We start from the raw sequence: 22,086 nt of genomic DNA, 5'->3' as shown, positions 1-22,086 counted from the left end.
TTTCAAAAGAGAGACCGTGAAATAAACCCACCAACACAATCTATAAATCGTCAAAGCCTATATTCTCTCCAGTTGGTTTCTTATTTAATTAATTAATTAATTAATTTTTGTTTTTTGAGACAGAGTTTCACTCTTGTTGCCCAGGCTGGAATGCAATTGGGCAATCTTGGCTCACCGCAACCTCCACCTCCCGGGTTCAAGCGATTCTTCTGCCTCAGCCTCCTGAGTAGCTGGGATTACAGGCATGTGCCACCATGCCCAGCTAATTTTGTATTTTTATTAGAAACGGGGTTTCTCCATGTTGGTCAGGCTGGTCTCAAACTCCCAACCTCAGGTGATCCACCCACCTCAGCCTCCCAAAGTGCTGGGATTATAGGCGTGAGCCACCACACCCAACCCTAATTTTTAAGGTCTCATACAAATATAAGTTTAAAATTAATAGAAATGTTTATTTTTAACATTATTTAATAACACAAATTTCACAGAATTTTTGAAGAGTTCAGATTATTGTACATTTCATTGTTACCACAGAATGATGAAGTGATATGCCTGACAGCTCATTGAAGTTGGCGTGAACTCAGTTTTGATTTTTCCAGAGATTTTATCAGTTGATAAAATCTTCAAAGTGGTTAATTTTATCACTTTTTTTTTTCAAAGTAAAAGTTTTGAAGAAAATTTTGGTACTGTAATGTGATTTCAAAATCTTGTGCATCTTTTTTGTTATTCTACTTGTTACCATTAGGTGGTGATAAATGGCCATATCAGAAACAAAATGAGCAAAGAGAAATCTGGACTGTAAAGAAATGGGTCTCCGAAAACTTTTTTCCATGAAATTTGAATTTTCTATATTGAAATTCTGGGGATATTGATATACAGTCAATTTTTTCAGCGTCTTATCAAGCATACCTCTACATCATCTATGTTTATCTTTAAAGAGTATGTTAGTATTGTGGCTTAATCATTTTTTAGAACACAGAACAGTTTAGAACCTGTTAATTGCTGTCTCCCCTCCCAGAAAGATTTGTGTACACTTTCACCCGAAGCCCAACATGAGCCCAGTGCAGAGCCTGTCTAGTTTTTTAGCAACCAGTAACTGGTAATTCAGCCCTTCTCCAGTCAACCCGACTATTATGTGGATTCTAGTTTATATTTCATCTTAAAGCATTTATGGCAACCCCTTTGCTAATACACGTTTTCTCAGGTGATTGTGTGTTACAAAGGTTAAAGCTAGGCGGATGTGCCGGCACCATCCACGTCCTCATCACTGACCATTTGAGGGCCTGGCAGGAACGAGGACCGTGTGCCACGTGACAGGGACACAGAGTAGAAGACAGGACGACAGGACCATGCACTGGGGCTCCGGTCTACTTCTTAGACTTAACCGTATCATTCTGTAGCAGCTCAAGCACATGCAAAATCAGAACTTTTTTCCCTCCCGAGACAGGGTCTCACTTTGTTGCCCAGGCTGTAGTGGTGTGATCGTAGCTCACGGAAGCCTTACCTCCTGGGCTCAAGTGGTCCTGCTGCCTCAGCCCCACAAAGGGCTGGGACTGCAGGCGCGTGCTACCACCCCCGGCCAAAATCAGAACTCTTAAAATGTGCTTCCCCACTTCTGGAGGCTCACCACACTTTTGCAAAGAACTGTATTTTTTTTGAGACAGAGTCTCCCTCTCTCACAGGCTGGAGTACAGTGGTGCGATCTCGACTCATTGCAACCTCTGCTTCCTGGGTTCAAGCGATTCTCGTGCCTCAGTCTCCCAAGTAGCTGAGATTACAGGCACGCACCACCACGCCCAGCTAATTTTTATATTTTTAGTAGAGATGGGATTTCACTATGTTGGCCAGACTGGTCTCCAACCCCTGACCTCAAGTGATCTGCCCTCCTCGGCCTCCCAAAGTGCTGGGATTACAGGCGTGAGTCACTGCACCTGGCATGTGATTTTTAATGTTGTTAGTTTCAACAATTCGTTATGTAACCTAAACATAAAATAGAACTAGAAGTTATGTAAACCTTAAAGCATAGAAACATCAGAAAACCATAGTATGATCTTTTTGTTAGAATATTAAATATCTGTTAAAAGTAAAATTAATATATTATTTATAAAATATAGTAATATATTCATTTTACTAACATATTTAGTATTTTATTAAATGATAACAATGTATATGTTGATTTGACATCTTTATATTTTGCTTATTAAATTGTGAAATATTAATTCAAAATGCCTTGAAATAACTTTTACTCCTCCTGCATACAGCGTAAAAGAGCAGTGGACCTCAATGTTAAAATCTTGGATTTGAGTAGTACATTTCTTATGGGAACCAATTTTCCCAACAAGATTGAGAAGCATCTCTTACCAGAACACATTCGTCATAACTTTACGTCTGCTGGGGATCATATCATCATCGATGGTCTCCACGCAGAGGCCCCAGATGACTTGGTATGTATGTTTCATTCTCTTTGTTGTTTAGGTCCCATCTGTGTGTTGCTACTGTTTTAACCCAAAATTCAGTGATAATATAACAGTATCCTTAAAAACTTTTTAGCATTACTAAGCCCTAAAAATTTAACTTGTGGAATTATTAATGCCATAAACACTTAAAAGAATGAAACTGATTTAATTACTTATATTTCATACAAGACTTCTTATTTTTAAAGTATGATTAATAACAGCATTGACTGACATTCTAGACTACAGAGACTTTTAAATTCGTGCAGTCTTACTTCTCCTGGTTAAGACGCTGTGTAGCATAGAGATCCACGCACTGGGTAGAGGTTTGTCCCACCGTACCTCAGAACAGTGCCCTAGAGCTGCAGTCATGTATGCTGTTGCATCCCATGCTATTGTATGACTCTGGAAGCTTTATCGCCTTGTGTAGACCATTGCTTTATTTTGAAAGCAGTGATCATCTGCAGATAAAGTGGTGAGCATGAGCCTGTGTTATTGTCGCATAGGACTGTGTCATGGTATTTATAGCCTTCACCATTTACTTTTTAAATGTAGGTGCGAGAAGCTGCTTATAAAATTTTTCTCTATCCCAACGCTGGTCAGTTGAAATGTTTAGAAGAATTGCTCAGCAGTCGAGACCTTCTGGCAAAGCTGGTGGGGTACTCCACGTTCTCCCACAGGGCTCTCCAAGGAACGATAGCTAAAAATCCAGGTAAGCCTGTTTATCCAACATTTCAGGGCAAAATAGGATTTTTATGAAACCGAGCTTTTGATTTTAAATAGCTGTAAATTAGTGTTCTATTTTTAATACATGCAGAGAACCATTTATAGAGATTTTCTATGTATTTTTATAGGAACCATTTTTAAATAGAGCTAATAATTTGGCATCTATTCTGTCCAGCCAAAGAACTTTATTTTATGTGAATGTTGAGAGTAAAATCATAACCTAAATTTTCATTTTGATGTTAGTCTAAATTGTTTTCATTTTAACTCAATTAGTTTCTGTGCTCCATTTGACCAGATTGGTTAGAATTAGGGTGAGAGAATGAAAGATCAGTATTTTACTGAGGTCGAGATAATTATAGGTTAGGTCATGTAAAAAACACCCAGTCAGATAGGCCTCCTTTTCAGAGGGAAGAGTCCTGCTTAGGAAGGTCTGTGCTAGGTGAGGTGTTACGGAAGTGTGTTGTTGGGTTTGTCATAAACTGCCTTGTGCTATGTTGAGTTCCTCATGATTCATAATGTCTAAGAGAAAATGTTACACAATAATAATATAAATGTACATAATACGTTTTTTCAAAAGCATTTATTAACTTACGGTTGTAATTTAGATGGTGAGTCAGGAGTAGGGTGGCCATGATGGTGGAGCTGCGTGAGACCTAAGGTCTTGGCAGTGAAGTTGCCAGACTTAGTGAGGATGAGGGGAGGAGGAGGCAGTGTGGTGGGTCCCCTGGGGTTCTAGTTGTATATCTGGTTAGACATTCCACTCACGGACAGAGGGGACACTAGGGGCAGATCACATCCTGAATCCTCGCTTATCTTTATTCCTTCTGTGCTTATCCCTTCTCACCCTAGCATGTTCTTCTCTTCTCCAGAGTTCTCTAAATGCACTCAATCTTGCTTCCTCCTCTTTCATAAACAGCTGTTTCCCTTGACTTGTCAAGGCTCTCGGTTAAGCCACAGGCGTGTGTCACTCATTGCGGCCTGGGTTCCCTTGCTCATGTCACTCTCCGACAGAGAGCAGCTTTTTTTCCTAGTCTGCCTGTTAAAATCTTAGCCCGTTTTTTTAGTGCTCAGCTCAAAACTCCTCTTTCATGAAGCTTGTTAAACTTTTTCACTTTCCTTGGACTGCTTTGTCCCTAAACCCTTAAAACACTTACAGTTTGTTTCATATAATCGAAGCTCCTAAACAGATATAATATGTATGTTATATATTAAATGTGTGTTTTTAGTGTATGTTTTTTCTTTTTTTGTAAGTATCAGTTTGGCGGAAAGTATGTTTTTCTGTAGTCGCTGTTGTCAACAGTTTGCTTATAATAGTACCATATTTTTATTTTATATTTATATAAAATAATAGTATTAGAATATCATTCAGTGCCTACTCTGTTGTTATCTCATTTCCTTCCTCTGCAGCTTTGTGAAGTAGGTATTTGTGTTCATGTCACAGATAAGGAATCTAAGATTAGGTTATATTGCTAAAATGTGGCAGAACTGAAGCCTAAACACATATTCTACATTTATGGTTTTCCATAGGCTGCTTGAGACCTAATGCCCTATGTTTTATATCCTCTACATCCCATTTGTGTTTATTAATTCAGCAGATATTTACTCATTGCCCACTATATGTCAGATACTGTTCTCGGTCATGATGTATAAAGCAGAACAAAATTCCTATCCTTATGCCGTTTACATTCTTGTGAGCAAGGGAAGACAGTTAAGAACGAAATGAGTAGATAAAGTATGTGGTGTGTTATTAGTTAATACAAGCTGTGGAGAAACGGAACAGGGAAGGGGATAAGGAATGTGGGCTTGTAGGCTGGTGCTGGAGTTTTAGAGAGTGTTGTCGGAGGGCTCACTGAGAACGTGGCGTGTGAGCACGCTCTTGACAGGCACAGGCGTGAGGCTGTGGCTCTCGAGGGCAGGAAGGTTTTGCGCAGAGTCACTGGCAAGTGCTAAGGTCTTGAGGCAGAAAAATGCCTGCCACGTTTGAGGAGGGCGGAGTGGCTGAAGCGCAGTGTGTGCAAGGAGAGGTGGCGAGAGGTGGCTGACAAGGGGCAGCATTAAGTAGAGACAACGTGAATGCAACAGGTCGCTGTGTGGGTTGGGGCAGAGGAGTGAGAGATGTGACTCCAGTGCTCATGGTGAGAGTCAGTGCTGCTGCTCCTGAGAGAAGACTGCAGCAGGGCCAGGGTGGAAGACGGCCTGTTTAGATGCTGTTTTGCAGTAACTATGATGAGAAATGTTGGCATCTTGACCAGGTAGTAGCAGGGAAGGTGGTAAGATGTGATCAGATTCTGGGTACATGGTATTTGGAAGAGGGAGCCGACATTTTCGACCTAAGCAACTAGAAAGAGTGAGTTACTACTGTTAACTAAGATTAGGAGGACCGGGAACTTGGTTTGGTTCAAGTTAAGTTGGAGACACCAAATGAGGTTCACGTGGCCAAGTTAGGTAGGCAGTTAGATAGAGTGTGGAGTTCTGAGCTTCAGATGTAAGTTTGAACCTCTAAAATGAGACTCTGAGACCACTAAGAGAGTGAACTTAAAGAACAAGTCCAAGGACTGCGCTCTGGGGCCTTCAAGTTTAAGAGGCCAGGCATGTGAGGTACTGCTAGTTAACGCTGCCAGATGTAACGGCCAGTAAGGGAGGTGGAAAGTGATCACAGCGTGTGGTCCTGGAGGCCACGCAGAAGGTTTGTCTACAGGAGAAGGGAGAGATCAGCTGACTCATGCAGTGGCCAGGTCAGATGTGAGGAGGGCTGGGCATGACCACCGGCTCTAGCAGTGTGGAGCTCACTGGACCTGCAGCACCCAGCGCCAGATTCCGTGACTGGCAGGTCAGCCTTGTGCACTAAGTGCTTGGTGTGCTGATGTACTGGCAGGGGGCTGCTGTGCACATCATCACGTAAGATGTGCCCTGGGTCCTTGAGGATTTAAAGCTTAGTTGAGGAGCCGGATATATGCATATAAAAAGATAAATGGTAATACAGGTTGGCACATTTTCGGTGCTGATGGAGTAGTACAGACAAAACAATGCCGTGGGATGTAAGAGCTCGGGGCGTTTGTCGGATGCATCTGTGGCTGTTGAAGGCACCCTGAGGGAAGTGAAGCCGTCATGCGCAGTGTCAGAGTGAACCCTGAGCAGAGCGGAGAAAGACCGGAAAGGCTGACTGAGGCTGGGCGGGCATTCATGTGGACGGTGAATGTGGAGGTAACTGCGGTGAGGCACTTAGTGATTTTCAGGGGGTTTCAAACTCAGTCTTAATATGACAGTTCTCTAGGGACACTAATTGAGGCAAGCCAGGTGCAGTGTCTCATGCCTGTAATCTCAGCACTTTGGGAGGCCGAGGCAGGCAGATCACTTGAGGTCAGGAGTTTGAGACCAGCCTGGCCAACATGGTAAAACCCCATCTCTACTATAAATACAAAAATTAACTGGGCACGGTGGCAGGTGCCTGTAATCCCAGCTACTTAGGAGGCTGAGGCAGGAGAATCGATTGAACCCTGGGAGGTAGAGGTTGTAGTGAGCCGAGATGGCACCTCTGCACTCCAGCCTGGGCAACAGAGCAAGACTCTGTCTCAAAAAAAAGATTAGTTGAGGCAGATTCTTCACATGTAAAATGACTGGAAGAATAAGATGGATGAATGTTAAAAGAGGGTTATTAAGAGATAAAACGAATACAAGCATACAGAAGGATTCATTTGAAAACAGTTTGGTATGGCACCTGGAATATAATCCTAAAATGAGATTTCATTGTTGAGTAAATAATGTCTTTGTTCCCCCAAAATTCCAATTGTTGTTTCATATGGCACATGAGCCAGTGTTTTCAGAATTCGTATACACAGAACTTGTTAAGTATTGACAGTGGCAAGAAACCTCATGGTTTGGGTTTAGGTTAACCACCGTTATTTATTTCCTTAGCCTTTTATTTCACACAAAAGGAGGTAACTTAAACTGAAGAGAGGGCAAGAAACTTAAAACTGTATTAAAGATTATCTGGAAAACATAAACATAGTGTTTGTAGTGAGCTAAAATACATATGAAAGCTCTGTATACATAAGTCAGTGATAAAAAGTGCTACATTAAAAAATACTCATAAAACATTTCTTCTTATGGGAAACGGTGGTAATCCTACTACACTGCCTTTATGGGTTTGTAGATTATGACAACTATAGCAGAAGTATTTTAATAAAAGTACTTTAAAAATTCTATCGGAAGTTAAAATTTATTTTTCTTATTTTGCTATTTTTTTCATATTTATCCTGAATAGATTATTCTACAGTTGTATATAAAAATAAAATTGTTATCAAGAAAAACATTGATTTTAAGAAATTCATTTCAGTGAATCATACTTCTACACTGCACCTATTTTTAATGAACAAAGCAGAGTCTAGATATCTCTTTAAAACTTTGAAAACATCAGACATGTCTAAGAATGTTTTTTCTTACACATAGGAATGGATAGAAACACTTTGAAATTTTGGACTTTTTTCTTTAGCTTCCAATTAACTTGTTTTTTTTTTGAGATGGAGTCTCACTCTCTTGCCCAGGCTGGAGTACAGTGGCACGATCTGGGCTCACTACAATCTCTACCTCCTGGGTTCAAGCTCTTCTCCTGCCTTAGCCTCCCATGTAGCTGAGACTACAGGCGTGCACCACCACGCCCGGCTCATTTTTGTATTTTTGGTAGAGACGGAGTTTTACCATGTTGGCCATGCTGGTCTTGAACTCCTGACCTCAGGTGATCCACCCCCCTCAGCCTCCCAAAGTACTGGGATTACAGGCGTGAGCCACTGCACCTGTCCCATTAACTCTTTTAATTTTGGGATATAATCTGAGGCTGTGTATTATTGGTATGCCAATTTAATTTTTTTCTGATTAAAAGATCATCATCACCTAGAAGTATTTACTATATGTTTGGTATATATTAGTAGCTCTACTTCCCTTTGAAAATCATCACTTTAAGGGAATTGTGGTATATAGATTATGATCATCATCTAATAATTTTAACAGATATGTTCATTTTATTTCACATAATTGAAGATATTTTCTTTTGGATTTCATTTTAGAGACTGTCATGCAGTTCCTTGAGAAACTATCTGACAAACTTTCTGAAAGGTTAGTTTTTATTCTACCATTTAGTTTTTTGGTTGTATGTTATTTAGTCATTTTAAAGAAGACTTGATTTATAAAAAATTAGGAAGTGGCCTAGAATATAAGTTTTGGCATATTGGACCAGACCTGTCTCACTATGAGACATAATTTGAAAGGCCATAGTTGTCTTCCTTAACGTGCCATTCTTGAAAACATAGACTGTCCCCTTTCATTAAACAATTGTTTTTAGAAATTCATCTTTCATTTGCACTTTAAAAATCTTTACCAAAATGTTTTTGAAACTATTTTAACTTGTGCCATGAGTTTTATGACACGTTCATAAAGTAGTATTTCTCTTCTTTTGGCCTAAATACAGGAGGCTTGTGGATGTGGTGTCTTTTTGATTTTCTGTAGTATTTTAAGAATGTTCTGTCTCAGCGTTTGTAATTTCAGGCTGCAGTGTTTTACTGCCTTTGGTGTGCCCGTTTGTTATATACAAGTTGAGTGTCCCTTATCTGAAATGCTTGGGACCACACATGTTTTGGATTTCATTTTGGGGGGAAAATTTGGAATATTTGCATATATGTAATGAAATACCTTGGGGATGGGACCCAAGTCTAAACACGAAATTCATTTATGTCTCATATACACCTTATACACATAGCCTGAAGATAATTTTATACAGTGTTTTTAATAATTTTGTGCCTGAAACAAAGTTCTGGCTGCAACTCATCACGCGACATCACATGTGGAATTTTCCACTTGTCCCATCATGTCAGTGCTGAGAGCGTTTCAGATTTTCAGATTAGGGAGGCTCAACCTGTATTCCCGCCCCCCCTGCCCCTCCCCTGCTCAGTGCCTTCAGTCATGCACTTGCCCTTCACTGGCCCTCTTCCAGGACTTAGTTGAGAGGCAGCACACCTTTAGGTACTAAGGATTCTAGGAAGAAGCAGTCATGGTTTGTAAAAAAGGATGATGTTTCCTCTTGCTCTCTTGTGATGCTGTCTAAAATTTTGTTTGCCTTTTTTGGCTACACCAACACATTGGATCTTGGCTCACATTTCTGTTTTGGACTATAAACTCATGCCTTAGAACTCATTCCTCTCTAGTTTGGATTATGTTTATAAATTCTAAAATTTTCTTTTAATAATCCTGGTGAACCACTGTGTCTTTGATACAGTAAAGAGGGTTAATTATGCACTTATTGAGGATTTATCCTGCTTTACTCAGTTAAGTGTTAGTAGTCTTTCTCTACATAGCTGTAGATTTTTTGAGCAAGCATAGCTTCATAATTTTACAGGTATGTATAGGAGTTAGGAGTTAATTCCAATATACATGTCATATTCTACAAATATTAAATACTTATTTAATTATTGACCAGCTAGAGTTTTTCTATAGGGGAAAAATGACTAGAAATCTTAAATGTAGCCAATGATAAAATTCCTTTCTAAAGTTAATTTGTTTAGTCTCTTTAAAAAGGTATAGCAAAAAGTAGTGATTTAGTAGTGATTTAAAGTTTGCTGATTAATGCTTTGCATATTTGTAATGACATTGCTAGTTTTTCTAAGCTTTAGGACTCTTGAGGCATATATCCACCATGCTGCTTTTTAAGGTAGAAATTGAATATGCTGCTTTATATGTTGTTATTTCTCATGACACTTAGGTAAAATTTGGATTAATAATGATTTACATGTGCACTACTAATTATATCTAATCTTCTTATGAATATTGGAATGTAACATAAGCAAGCTAGTCCTTTCGTAATGTAATTATTAAAACTTTGTCCTAACAAGTAATGATAAACCTGTTTTATAGAACTCTAAAAGATTTTGAGATGATACGAGAGATGAAAATGAAACTGAATCCTCAAAATTCTGTAAGTATGTTGGAATATTTTTATTATAGACAGTCTATCAACTGAAATCCATATCTTTTGGTTCAGGAACTTTCTTGTGATAGGCTAGAGGTCCATTTAGTCTTGTTTCTGATCCTCAGTTTTGGTGAATAAAGATGTTGAAATATTTGATTCTTATGTCCCAAACTGATGTTGCCTGTACATATAGCATTTTTGTTGAGGAGTTGACGTATTTTGTGTAAATACACTAACACAATGTGTATATATTCATGCAGAGACTGCTTTCATTCTGTGGAATGTTGGCTTCTCAGTTTGAAGCAGACTTTAAGGAGTCTCAGTGGAGGCTTGATCTGGCAGGTGATAATTTTAACCATCAGTGTTAACATTACAGTTCATTTGCTTATTTGTTTGCTAATTTATGATGCCCAGTTGAGTAGGTCAGTATTTGACTAACAAAGTATACCACTAAAAACACTTAAGTGTTGTTTTCAATCATATGATTATATGATCTTCCTTATGTGGTCCAACAGTATAGACAAGTGTTATTATGGCCAGAATGCTGCCCAGGTGATTAGGGGAGTACCCTGAAAAGTGTCGAGATTCCAGATATTAGGACTCATTCCCGTTTGGTTCTAGGGCACTACAGGATTGCCGGGGTTGTCTACACCATTCTTTTCCAAATGCTGTTGTTAATTCTTGACTTAGTTGCTGCCGCCAGAGCCATAGTCATAAGGAAGATTTAGGGAAATGGGCCTTGCAGATTTACAAACTGTTTACTAGCTTCCCAGATATAGCCACTAGGAAACAGATTAATCCCATTAAACTCAGTGATGTGTAGAGTAGCATGTCAGTCTGTTAATTTATGGAGGGAGCTGTGTCTAGCAAAGTAACTAGTGTTAGTCATCTGCACACCTTGGCCTGGTAGGTAGTCTCATTTGGGAGACTAAATAATAGATAAGAATTTAGTTTGGTGACTATAGAAACAGAAAAATAAAAAATAAAATGTGTTGCCAAAAGCTAATTCAGTAAAAGTGAATATGACTTTAAACTGTTATCTGTAGACACTTGTATATAGCTTATGGATATGATTATTCTGCAGATATTTGTGAAATGCCCAGTCTCCTCATGAAGTCCCTGTTTTTGTGAATGGTGCCACCATTCACCCTGCTGTTCTAATCAGGGCCTGTACTTAATCCAGACCAGTGGTTCTCAAAGTGTGGTTCCTGGACCGGAAGCAGTAGCATCACATGGAAACTTGTTAGAAATGCAAATTCTTGAGCCCCACTTCAGACCCACTGAATCAAAAACTGGGGCGAGCTCCACAATCTGTGTTTCAACAAGCATCTCTAGGCACTGCACACTGCCCTCCCCCTTAATCATTTGTTAGTTCCTGCAGATTCTCCCGTCCTGTGAACTCTTGTGTCTTCTCCTGTACCCATTGCCATAGCCTGGGTTGGGATCATTATTCTCACCCAGATGGTAACTGGGAATGCCAAACTGGTTTCTAGCCTTTTGTTCTTGCTGTACTCAAAGCCGTCTTGGATTCAGACAGTTTAACCATGGTTTTAGCCCAGTGTTAGGCGTAGAATTGGTTGTCAACACTTATTTGAACTATGAATGAATAATAAATGAAGGAATTGCCACCAGAGGGATTTGTCTAAAAAGCAGATCTGATCTTCTCACTCTCTTGTTTAAAATTCTTCAGTAGCTCCCGGTTATTCTCTGATTTCCCTTCCTACTGCCCTGCTGCTCCCATCAAGCCCTCATGATTTGGCCCTTGCCTGCTTCTCTAGCTTCATCTTCTGCTGCCCCTCCAAGCCGAGGCTGTGTTCTTTGCTCTCTCCTAATAACTGTGCAATGCTCATGTGATCTCTATTCACTTTGTTTTGCTTTCTTTCCTTGCTTTGCTTTCTTTGATTCTTTAATTTGAATTACTATTTACGTACTGGCCACATGAATATGGCATGGTGGGCAGCTTCCAGTCATTTGCAAACACCACCTACAGGAATGCCTTTCCCCCTTTCTCATCTGAATTAACTGCTCCTATCATAAAACTCAATTCAGGCTTTGCCTTCTCGAGAACATTTCCTAACCTTCCGCTGTGATTTAAATACCCTTCTCGTGGACTGTGTTTTACATGGCACAATGTAGACATGACATGCTGTCCTCTGATTGTTGAGTCACTTGCCTTTCTACTGCCTAAGCTATCATCCTCTTGCCTTTGCCTCATTACCGCCTGCACTCTGTCTGCATCTAGCAGATAGTAGATAATCATCTGTTAGAGAAAATGTGTGCCAAGACCTGAACACTGTGGGGCCAGGATTCCATGGACACAGTCCCTGCCCTTCAGGCACTCATGGGGAGAAAGAAAATAAGCCTACACGTATCTTAGGTTGTCATACATCCCTTGATACAAGTATTACCATGGAATATGGGAAATAACACCTTGTTATTGGAGGAGATTATGCCTAAACTGAAATGTTAAAGGATAATGGTACTGAGGAGAGCAGCTAACATTTGTTGAGCCCTTACTCAACGCCAGAGACTCTACTTAATAGTTTAAGTACATTCAGCAATCTTATTTGGGAGGTACTGTTGATGCTTTCAACAAGTATTTACTGAGTGATTATCCTGTGCCAGGCACTCTTCAGGTTACAGGAATGTAATAGGGAAGGATACAAACAAAGTCCCTGTCGTCATGCAGTTTATGGTCTGGTATGGATTGGAAACTTGAGCCCAGGCAGTCTGTCTTCACAGCCTGGTCTCTTAACCACTCTCTTGTCCACCTGGAGACCTAGAAGGAGGACAGTTCATTCAAGTATTCAAGCTTTCCCTTCTTTCAGTATTATATACCAGTCATCAGAAGCAACTAGTACTGTAGTACTTCTTTATGACATATTTTCTTTGCCAAGATTAGAGTTAATTCTGCCTGGGTTACACTTTAAATTGTTGCTTTCATTTTTGATATCTACCCAAAGCTTCTTGCTTAGATTTAGAAAGAACCTTAATCTTACCTTTAGTACACTCATCTTACCTGCAGTATGTTTTATGGATTAATACATGGGTTACATTTTGGGAAAAATTTCATTATGGCTAATATAATTCATTAATGTTTACTTTTATTAGATTCCACTTTAGAATGACATTTGTTTGCCTTTTCCCAGATTCCGTAGGTCTTATTTATACCTTGCTCTCCTTTGATTACAGGGAAGTCAAAATAAGGAGCCAGGTATTTTCTGCCAAGCTATCAATTTTTTAAGGGATTCTATAAAATTGCTCTGATTTACATGAACAGTAGCTGGTTTACATTCTATAAACTGGCCACGTTGCTGATAAAAACTGAGAAAGAGTCAGTAGCTTTCCTTAACAGTGAATTATTCCGTTGTAGGAAGTAATGCCTTGGGACCCCCCCTACTACAGTGGTGTGATTCGTGCAGAAAGGTAAGTTTTTCAAGAAATACCCATACAGGAAAAGGAAAAAGGAAACTGATGTTTATTTGGCAGCTACTGTCATCCACTGAGTCACCCACAGTACAAATCCTTCCCCTGACACCATCCTTTCTGCTGGTGTGGTCTGCTTCACTCACGTATTCTTCAGCTGCTTGTATCATTTCCTTGTTTAAAACTCTAGAATCTGGTCCCTCTCCAGTCCTGCCCTTGCGTAGCTTTCTGGTTCTCTTCCTAGGCTGTGAGCTTTGCTGGAATCCTTGTTGTGTCCCGTTGCTGGTCCAGAGTAGGGGCTCAGCACGTGTTTACTGAACCAGTAAAGGAATAAAGCAGTACATGGCATGGTGCTACGTTATTTTCTTATGTTTTCTCATTTTTATTTGGACACATATATTGTCAACACATTATTGGTCCATCTGGAAGGATTTAAACGAAATACAGATTTAAGGAACTTAAGTTGACAGAAGTACTCCTCTGGTTTCTGTATCCTCCTGTGTTTATTATATTGGAGAAAAGTAGGTATGTCCTTCTGTCCCTACATACACACTATTTCTGTAATTTTTATATTTATTTATAAACCCAAGAAATAGAGCTCTTTTCACAGTGAACACATTTTAAAATGTTTATAGCTCAAGCAACTTTATATGCCCAATAGGAATTTTACAGAAAAAGCTCAGAATCTTACCCTTTAATAACTTGTTAACATTTTTCTCTTGTAATTAATTTTTGAGATACACTGTTTAAGTAGCAGAGTTAAGATTGATTTAGGTAATAGAAGAAAATGTAAGTTTTTTTGTTTTTTCTTCATTAAAGCATACCAGCATGCACTGTGATAATATGTTTATTTATTTGGTATTAAGCTTTAAAATATTTTTATGACTATGCATTATTGAAGCATCAAGTATAGTAGGTACTTCTCCAAAATAAGAAGTAATTGCTTAATTATTTATTTTGGCATTTGTCATAAAAACAGAAAACAATAACTTTCTATGTTCTTTTCTATACCAGCAGGATGAGGTAGCCTAAGATCAATGAGTGTATTGAAGCACTTACTTGCTTAATTTTCATTTATTTTCCACTCTTTGGGCTGCATCCATCACTGTTGCCAAAACCATTTTTACTTACAAGACATAATTGTCTCCTAACCTTTAGTTAAGAATATTTGGTCAGATACTATTTTTTATTTTTAGTTTTCATTAAACAACTCTTTTTAGAGACAGGGTCTCACTTTGTCACCCAGGCCAAAGTATAGTGGCACAATCATGGCTCACTGTAGCCTCAACCTCCTAGGCTCCAGCAGCCCTCCTGCCTCATCTTCTCAAGTAGCTGGCACTACTGGTGCGTACCACCATACCCAGCCGATTTTTAAATTTTTTGTAGAGATATAGGTTCTTGCTGTGTTGCCCAGGTTAGTTAGCTACCATTTTTGAAAAATGTATCTCAGATTCAGCATCAGTCTTCTTTTTAGTGAAAACACATAAACTGTTATTCAAAATCTATAATAATTTGTTTATGGTAAACAACAAGGGTTTAGAATATATTATAGCTTAATGTAAGATATTGTTTCACAAAATTGTTTTCTGGTTGCAGAACTTGAAACCCTGCTCCCTATAGTTGCATTAAAAAATAAAATTTCTCTTTTAAAATTCTGTCAAAGATTTGGCTTGGCTGTTTCACCTGTTAACGATGTAGCATAAATCAGTAGTAAAATTTATTTGTACTTTCCATGTTTCTGTAAAGCATTTGATTTTGACATTGGACAGTAATGTAAATTAAATATATTTAATATTTAATATTCTAATTTTTAGAATTCTAATTTTAATTCTAAATATTTAAAATATTAAATATTCTAATTTTCAGAATTCTAATTTTAATTCTAAATATTTAAAATATTGAATATTCTACTTTAATATTAAATATTCTAATTTTTGCTACTCTTATTTTTATGTGGTATTCCTTTCATACGTCCCCCATACCTGATTATTTTCAGTAATGCCTTAGCCTTAAATGTGATAGTTTTTTCGTGTAACTATACTCTGTAAATATAGCATATGCCCAAATGGTGGTTCCAAGGTAGGAGATCAGCAGGACTTGTTTTCTGGTCACAACCTCCTGACCAGAACAGAATCTGGTCCAGACAGGATGAAGTAAAGAAATCAGCCCAGACCAGCAGATGGCAAGGAAAGGGATTTCTGGCTGCCCTCACTGCTTATTAGCATAAGACACACCCACCAGCGCCATGACAGTTCACAAGTGCCATGGCCAATGACCCAGAAGTTCGCACCCCCTTCCTAGGAAGTTCTGAATAATCTTCTCCCAATTTGCATTAACCCACCCCTTAATTTGCATCTAAATAACAGTGGGTGTAAATACAGCTGCCTACAGCCCACAAGCCTGGCTCTGGGTGCGCTGTAGGATCTGATCACAACCTACTTTTGTTTTACAGAGAGAAACATCTCTACTCACATTTATTTGTTCTGATTTTTCTTCCACCCCTGCTCTTCCTCCACAGTTTATCCCAGCCAAACCCCTTTCTGTCTTGGAGGCAGAACCTCTGTCGGGGGAGCAGTGGGTTCCCATTGCCTCCCTGGTTTGTCTTACACACCTGTGACATCTTGCCAGGGGTCCATGAAGCCGCTGAGTCTGCGCTAGCCTTGTGTAGCTCCTGGCTTCGCTGTGCTAACAGCCTGTGTGCTGCAAAGTTGACCTGCTAATATGTTCTTCTGGACGTTAAATGTGTCTTGTCAACCATATTTAAAGCTCTGCAAGAACAAACATTCTGGACCTTCAGTAAATACATATTAATTCATAGCCCCTGATTTAATCAAGCTTGTGTCTAGACCAGTAACCATGAAAAGCAATCCAGTGAAGAGTTTTCTTTTTAGAAGGAGAATGCCATGTTTTTGCATGACATGTTTGCAGTGCTCACTGGTTGATGGAGTCTTCCACCTGCTTACTAAGTCCATGAAATCACCAGGTACGCTGGGAACACAGTGTAGTCTGCCAGATAGCCATGTGGGGCTTTAGCTTATCTTAAAGTTTTAATACTAATTTATTTATTTGGCTATTAACTCCGTAAAAGAACCAGGAAAAGGGATACAGAAACGCATCAGAAGAGGTTATAAGAATCAGGTTTTAAAAATCTATTTTAAGTAGCTTAACCGGCAAATGATAGAGTTTTGGTTTGAGGCTTCAGTAATCTTGATTGACAAGAGGAGGCTGCCGCACAGGTAATGGATGAGAAAAGAAAGGAAAAATATCATAGGTTGGGTTTGAGTTAGAAGAGTGGAACAAAGTGAAGATTTCTAAATCCTTGTTAAATTCATCACCTTTCAAGTAAAGACTTAAATGTGTGGCTTGACACAAAATGAAAAATAGAAGGGGCTTTCCTTGATTTGAGCTTTTTTTCAGGTTAACCTCAGGGAGTCTTTTGCTTTTACGTTAAATACTCCAGATTTATTTCAAGTTTTTAATGTTTGTCTAAAGAAAAGTAAGAACCTGTTTAGAAGTAGGAGGAGAAATTAACATGTTTTAAAAGTGACAAAGGTTGATCCTGGAAAATACCGTTGTCATGTACATGACTGTCAGCAAGTCTTAAAGAGCAGCTCATTTTTCCTTTTTAAAGCTTTAGTGTAAGATTCTTCATGGAAGAGTAACATTATTTCTTTCAAATATGAAAAGTGTATATTAAATTATTTTATTTGAAATTAAATTTTATTTTTGATTAGGCAATACATTCACATGGCTCAAAAAATCATCAACGTTAAGAAGTATTAATTGAGAATGCTTATCTCTACCTCTGCCTCAGAAGTCATCACTTTTCAGTTGTTTAATGTATCCTTCCAGTGTTTGGGTTTTTGATGCTTTGGAGACACTATTTCTTTTTTTTTTTTTTTTTTTTTTTTTTTTTTTTTTTTTGAGACGGAGTCTTGCTCTGTCACCCAGGCTGGAGTGCAGTGGCCGGATCTCAGCTCACTGCAAGCTCCGCCTCCCGGGTTTACGCCGTTCTCCTGCCTCAGCCTCCCGAGTAGCTGGGACTACAGGCGCCCGCCACCTCGCCCGGCTAGTTTTTTTTTGTATTTAGTAGAGACGGGGTTTCACCGTGTTAGCCGGGATCGTCTCTCGATCTCCTGGCCTCGTGATCCGCCCATCTCGGCCTCCCAAAGTGCTGGGATTACAGGCTTGAGCCACCGCGCCCGGCCAACTATTTCTTTTTTGTAACTAATGAGTTTCAGTATTTCATTTATTTTGGTGCTATTTTTGTTTGTTTATTGTTTTTTGTTTTTGAGACAGAATCTTCCTCCGTTGCTCAGGCTGGAGTGCAGTGATGTGATCTTGGCTCACTGAAACCTCTGCCTCCTGGGTTCAAGTGATTCTCCTGACTCAGCCTCCCAAGTAGCTGGGATTACAGGCATGCACCACCACACCCAGCTAATTTTTGTATTTTTAGTAGAGACGGGGATTCACCATTTTGACGAAGCTGATCTCAAACTCCTAGCCTCAAGTGATCCACCTGCCTCAGCCTCCCAAAGTGCTGGGGTTACAGGCATGAGCCACCACACCCTGTCAATTTTGGTGCTATTTTTAAATTAAGATGTCATTGGAAGGGAATTCAGTATTGTCTATTCCTTGCTAAGATATATTCTTAAAATCTAAGAGGATTCATATAATGAAATGGGGATGTTTTGGGTTTTAAACTATTCAGAAGATGGGCTCTCACAGAGGGACTTTGTTTTGGATATGAGAGATTGTGTGCTTTGTTAATATAGGATTAGTGATCTTGGTGGTTTTAAAAAATTAATCTTTATTATCAAAACTTTCAAAATAAACAGAAATAGTAAATGGATGGCTCAGTCAAAAGAAAAAAAAAGAACAAAGGAAAAATAGTTTAAGAAAAAAATGAATAAAAAGACAGAAGTAGAGCAATATAAGTAACAACCTCTGTATATTCATCTCACAGATTCCACAATTACTAAGATTTTTCTGTTTGCTTCATTTGTCTCTTTTAAATTTTCTTTTCTTTCTTTGCTCTTCTTTTCCTTCTTCCCTCACTGCTTTCCTTCCTTTCTCTTTTCTCATTACTAACGTACAGTCATGTGTCACTTAATGACAGGGATACATTCTGAGAAATGCATCGTGGGCCAGGCACAGTGGCTCACGCCTATAATCCCAGCAACTTTGGGAGGCTGAGGCGGGTGGATCATGAGGTCAGGAGTTCAAGACCAGCCTGGCCAACATAGTGAAACCCTGTCTCTACTAAAAATACAACAACAAAAAAAATTAGCCAGGCATGGCGGCACGTGCCTATAGTCCCAGCTACTCAGGAGGCTGAGGCAGGAGAATTGCTTGAACCCGGGAGGTGGAGGTTGCAGTAAGCCGAGATCACACCATTGCACTCCAGCTTGAGGAACAGAGTGAGACTTTGTCTTGAAAAAAAAAAAAAGCATCGTTAGGCAGTTTTGTCATTGTATGATCTTAGAGTGTACTTACACAAACCTAAGGGTATAGCCTATTACACGCACGCCTGTGCTCTCTGGTATAGCCTGTCGCTCCTAGGCTGCAAACCTGCACAGAATGTTACTATACTGAATACTGTAGGCAGCTGCAACACAATGATGAGTATATATGCATCTAAACATGGAAAAGGTATAGTGAAAATAGGTATAAAAGATAAAAAAGGGTACACCTGTATAGGGCTCTTACCACAAATGGAGCTTGCAGGAGTGGAAGTTGCTCTGGGTGAGTCTGTGAGTGAGTGGTGGGTGAATGTGAAGGCCTGGGACATTACTGTACACCATTATTGACTTTATACTCACTGTACACTTAGGCTACACTAAATTTATAGAAAGATACGGTTCTTCCTTCAATAAAACATTAACTTTTGCTTCCTGTAACCTTTTTTACCTTATAAACTTCTTAGTTTTTAAAAACTTTTTGATACTTTATAATAATATTTAGCTTGAAACACAAGTACATTGTATAGCTGAACAATATTTTCTCTTTTTTAAATCCTTTTTCTATAAACTTTTTTCTATTAAATTTTTTTTTTATACTTTTAAAACTTTTTTGTTATAAAGCAAGACACAAACACACACATTAGCCAAGGTTTACACAGGGTCGGGATTGTCAGCATCACTGTCTTCCATCTCCACATCTTGTCCTCCTAGAAGGTCTACAGGGGAAATAACAGGCATGGAGCTGCCGTCCCCTGTGATAACAGTGCCTTCTTCTGGAATCCCTCCTGAAGGACCTGCCTGAGGCTGTTTCACAGTTAACTTTTTTTTTTTAAATAAGTAGAAGGAGTACGCCAAAATAATGATAGAGAAAGTATAGTATAGTAAATACATGAATCAGTAATACAGTCATTTATGAAGTATTGTGTACTGCACCTCATTACATGTGTTAGGCTTTTGTATGACTGGCGGCACAGTCGTTTTGTTTACACCAGCATCACCACAAACGTGTGAGTAATGCCTTGTACTCTGACATTATGACAGCTACAGTGTTACTAGGTGATAGAAACTCCTCAGCTCCATTATCATCTCAGTGGACCACCCACGGTAGCATCTGTGGTTCACTGTTGACAGAAGTGTTGTTACCTGGCTTAGGACTACTTTAAAGGAAATCCTAGCCCTCACGTCATCTCAGTCTTACACATTGATTAAGTACTTCTGAAAAACATGAACATCTTCTTACATAACTCCTGTATCATTATTACCTAATAAAAATTTAATAGCAATTTGTTGGCTTCATTTAATATCTAGTCTATATTCGTATTTCCTTGGTAGTATCAAATCAGCTTTTTTCCCAGTGAGTTTGTTAGAATTAGGACTCAAACAAAGCCTCCACATTCTCTTGGCTTTTCTGTCTCCTGTCTCTTACTTTAGAGCGGTTCCCCATGCCTCATGCTCTTCTCACTCTCTTTTTTGTCATATTATCAGCAGCAGTTGTTGAAGAGACCAGGCCATTTTTCCTACAGAATTTCTAACTTTCTGGACTTACCTGTTTGCTTCCTTGTGGCATCATTTCACTAGTTCCTCTCTTTGTATCATTCCTGTAAGCTGGATGTTACATATAACAACTCACTGTTAGACATTTCCCATTTTTGGCACGGACACCCATAGGTGATGTTGTATACTTTGTGTCACATCACATCAAAAGACATGAAATAGCTGATCATGGTGACACATGTCTGTAATCCCAGTGACTCGGAGGCTGAGGCGGGAGGATCACTTGAATCCTGGAGTTCAAGGCCGCAGCAAGTTCTGATCATGCCACTGTACTCCAGCCTGGGCGACAGAGTGAGACTCCATCTCCTAAAAAAAAAAAGAAAAACAAAAGACATGAAATATCAGTTGCCCACCGAGGGTGATGTGAAGAGGGTCCCCTAGGTAGACTGATGCTGACAGGATCTCTGCCGTCTGTGGTGAGGGCTTCCCTCTCGATGAGAAAGGGATCTGTGTGGTGTTCCTGGCAACATGGAAACATCCAGTTTTCCCTCAGTCATTTACCCAGTGGCTTTAACACCCATTGATAGTCCTCGTCTGAGTCAGTCATTCTTTTTTATTGCCAATTCTCAAAATAAGGATTTATTGTAATCGTTTTCTGAACTAGTGACAAATGAGAATTACCTGGCTTTGTCTTTGTAAAGTGTCATTATAAACTGATGGAATTCCATTGATTCAACGCGTTTCAGTCCATTACAGTATTTTGAAGGGATGCCAAATTTGTCATAACTTGGCCAATTGCACCGAAAAGTCAGTCTTTTAGGAGCTTGTTGAGTGAGGTTCAGAATACCTGTGTTTATTGTTCGCAGTTGAGTTTGAACCACCTGCTGCATCTCTGCAGGACAGAAAACGGGAGGTGATTTCTCCAGTTCTGAGCCAGGAGCATCTGCGACCTGGGGAGAGGTCTGAGAATAGGGTCTGTTGCTGGACTCAATAATTCAAAGAGGATTGGAAAAACTCCTTAGGCAAAGCAAATGGCTGTCTGGCCACTTTCCTTTCATCATTTTCCACAAGCTCTGGGGGAGAAAATCTCTATCTGTTTCCCTTTCTGCTGCTGCCACTTGTTCCTTCTCATGAGGTTTTCATTCCTCCCTGTCCCAGGGCGAACCTGGGTCTTCTCTCACGACATTTCCACATCTCCCATTCTGTTCTCTCTAAAGCAAGGTGCAGCACATGGGCGTCGATTTTGGTTATTCTTTCCTACTGTTCACTTTTAGACATGGCTGTTTGATTTCACATTTTGATACAGCTTAAGAAGCTGAATGAGAGACTGTTGCAGTCGAGGTCTCCTTGCTGTAGTGAGATTTGGCCCCAGCCTCTATGGTGAGAGTTCTGTCATCTACTGGCACATCGTGTGGTGTCCTCTTCTCTCCTTAAAGTCGGGCCTACTGGTTTACTTTCCTAATCCCTAGGATGATGATGGAATGGCACTTTCTTTAGCTTTGATTTCTGTTAACCACAGTTTCCAGTGAACTATGTTGCTGATCTGCACCATTAATGAAAATTATTTCCT

At 39.4% G+C, this 22,086-nt stretch overlaps 1 protein-coding gene across 2 annotated transcripts in view; it reads left to right on the top strand.

Moving 5' to 3' along the window:
• The window catches only part of MIPEP (mitochondrial intermediate peptidase), a 199,469-nt gene that overhangs the window by 15,885 nt on the left and 161,498 nt on the right, over positions 1–22,086 (top strand). For both annotated transcript variants that reach the window (XM_050767091.1, XM_050767090.1), the window contains exons 6-10: positions 2,259–2,441; positions 3,006–3,162; positions 8,240–8,288; positions 10,080–10,140; positions 13,508–13,560. In XM_050767091.1, the coding sequence (XP_050623048.1) occupies positions 2,259–2,441; positions 3,006–3,162; positions 8,240–8,288; positions 10,080–10,140; positions 13,508–13,560 (503 nt within the window). The remainder of the gene's footprint in view (positions 1–2,258; positions 2,442–3,005; positions 3,163–8,239; positions 8,289–10,079; positions 10,141–13,507; positions 13,561–22,086) is intronic.

Source organism: Macaca thibetana, chromosome 17 (assembly GCF_024542745.1).
Source record: "Macaca thibetana thibetana isolate TM-01 chromosome 17, ASM2454274v1, whole genome shotgun sequence".
Classification (NCBI taxonomy): Eukaryota; Metazoa; Chordata; class Mammalia; order Primates; family Cercopithecidae; genus Macaca; species Macaca thibetana.
This window is presented reverse-complemented; position numbering and strand designations above follow the sequence as displayed.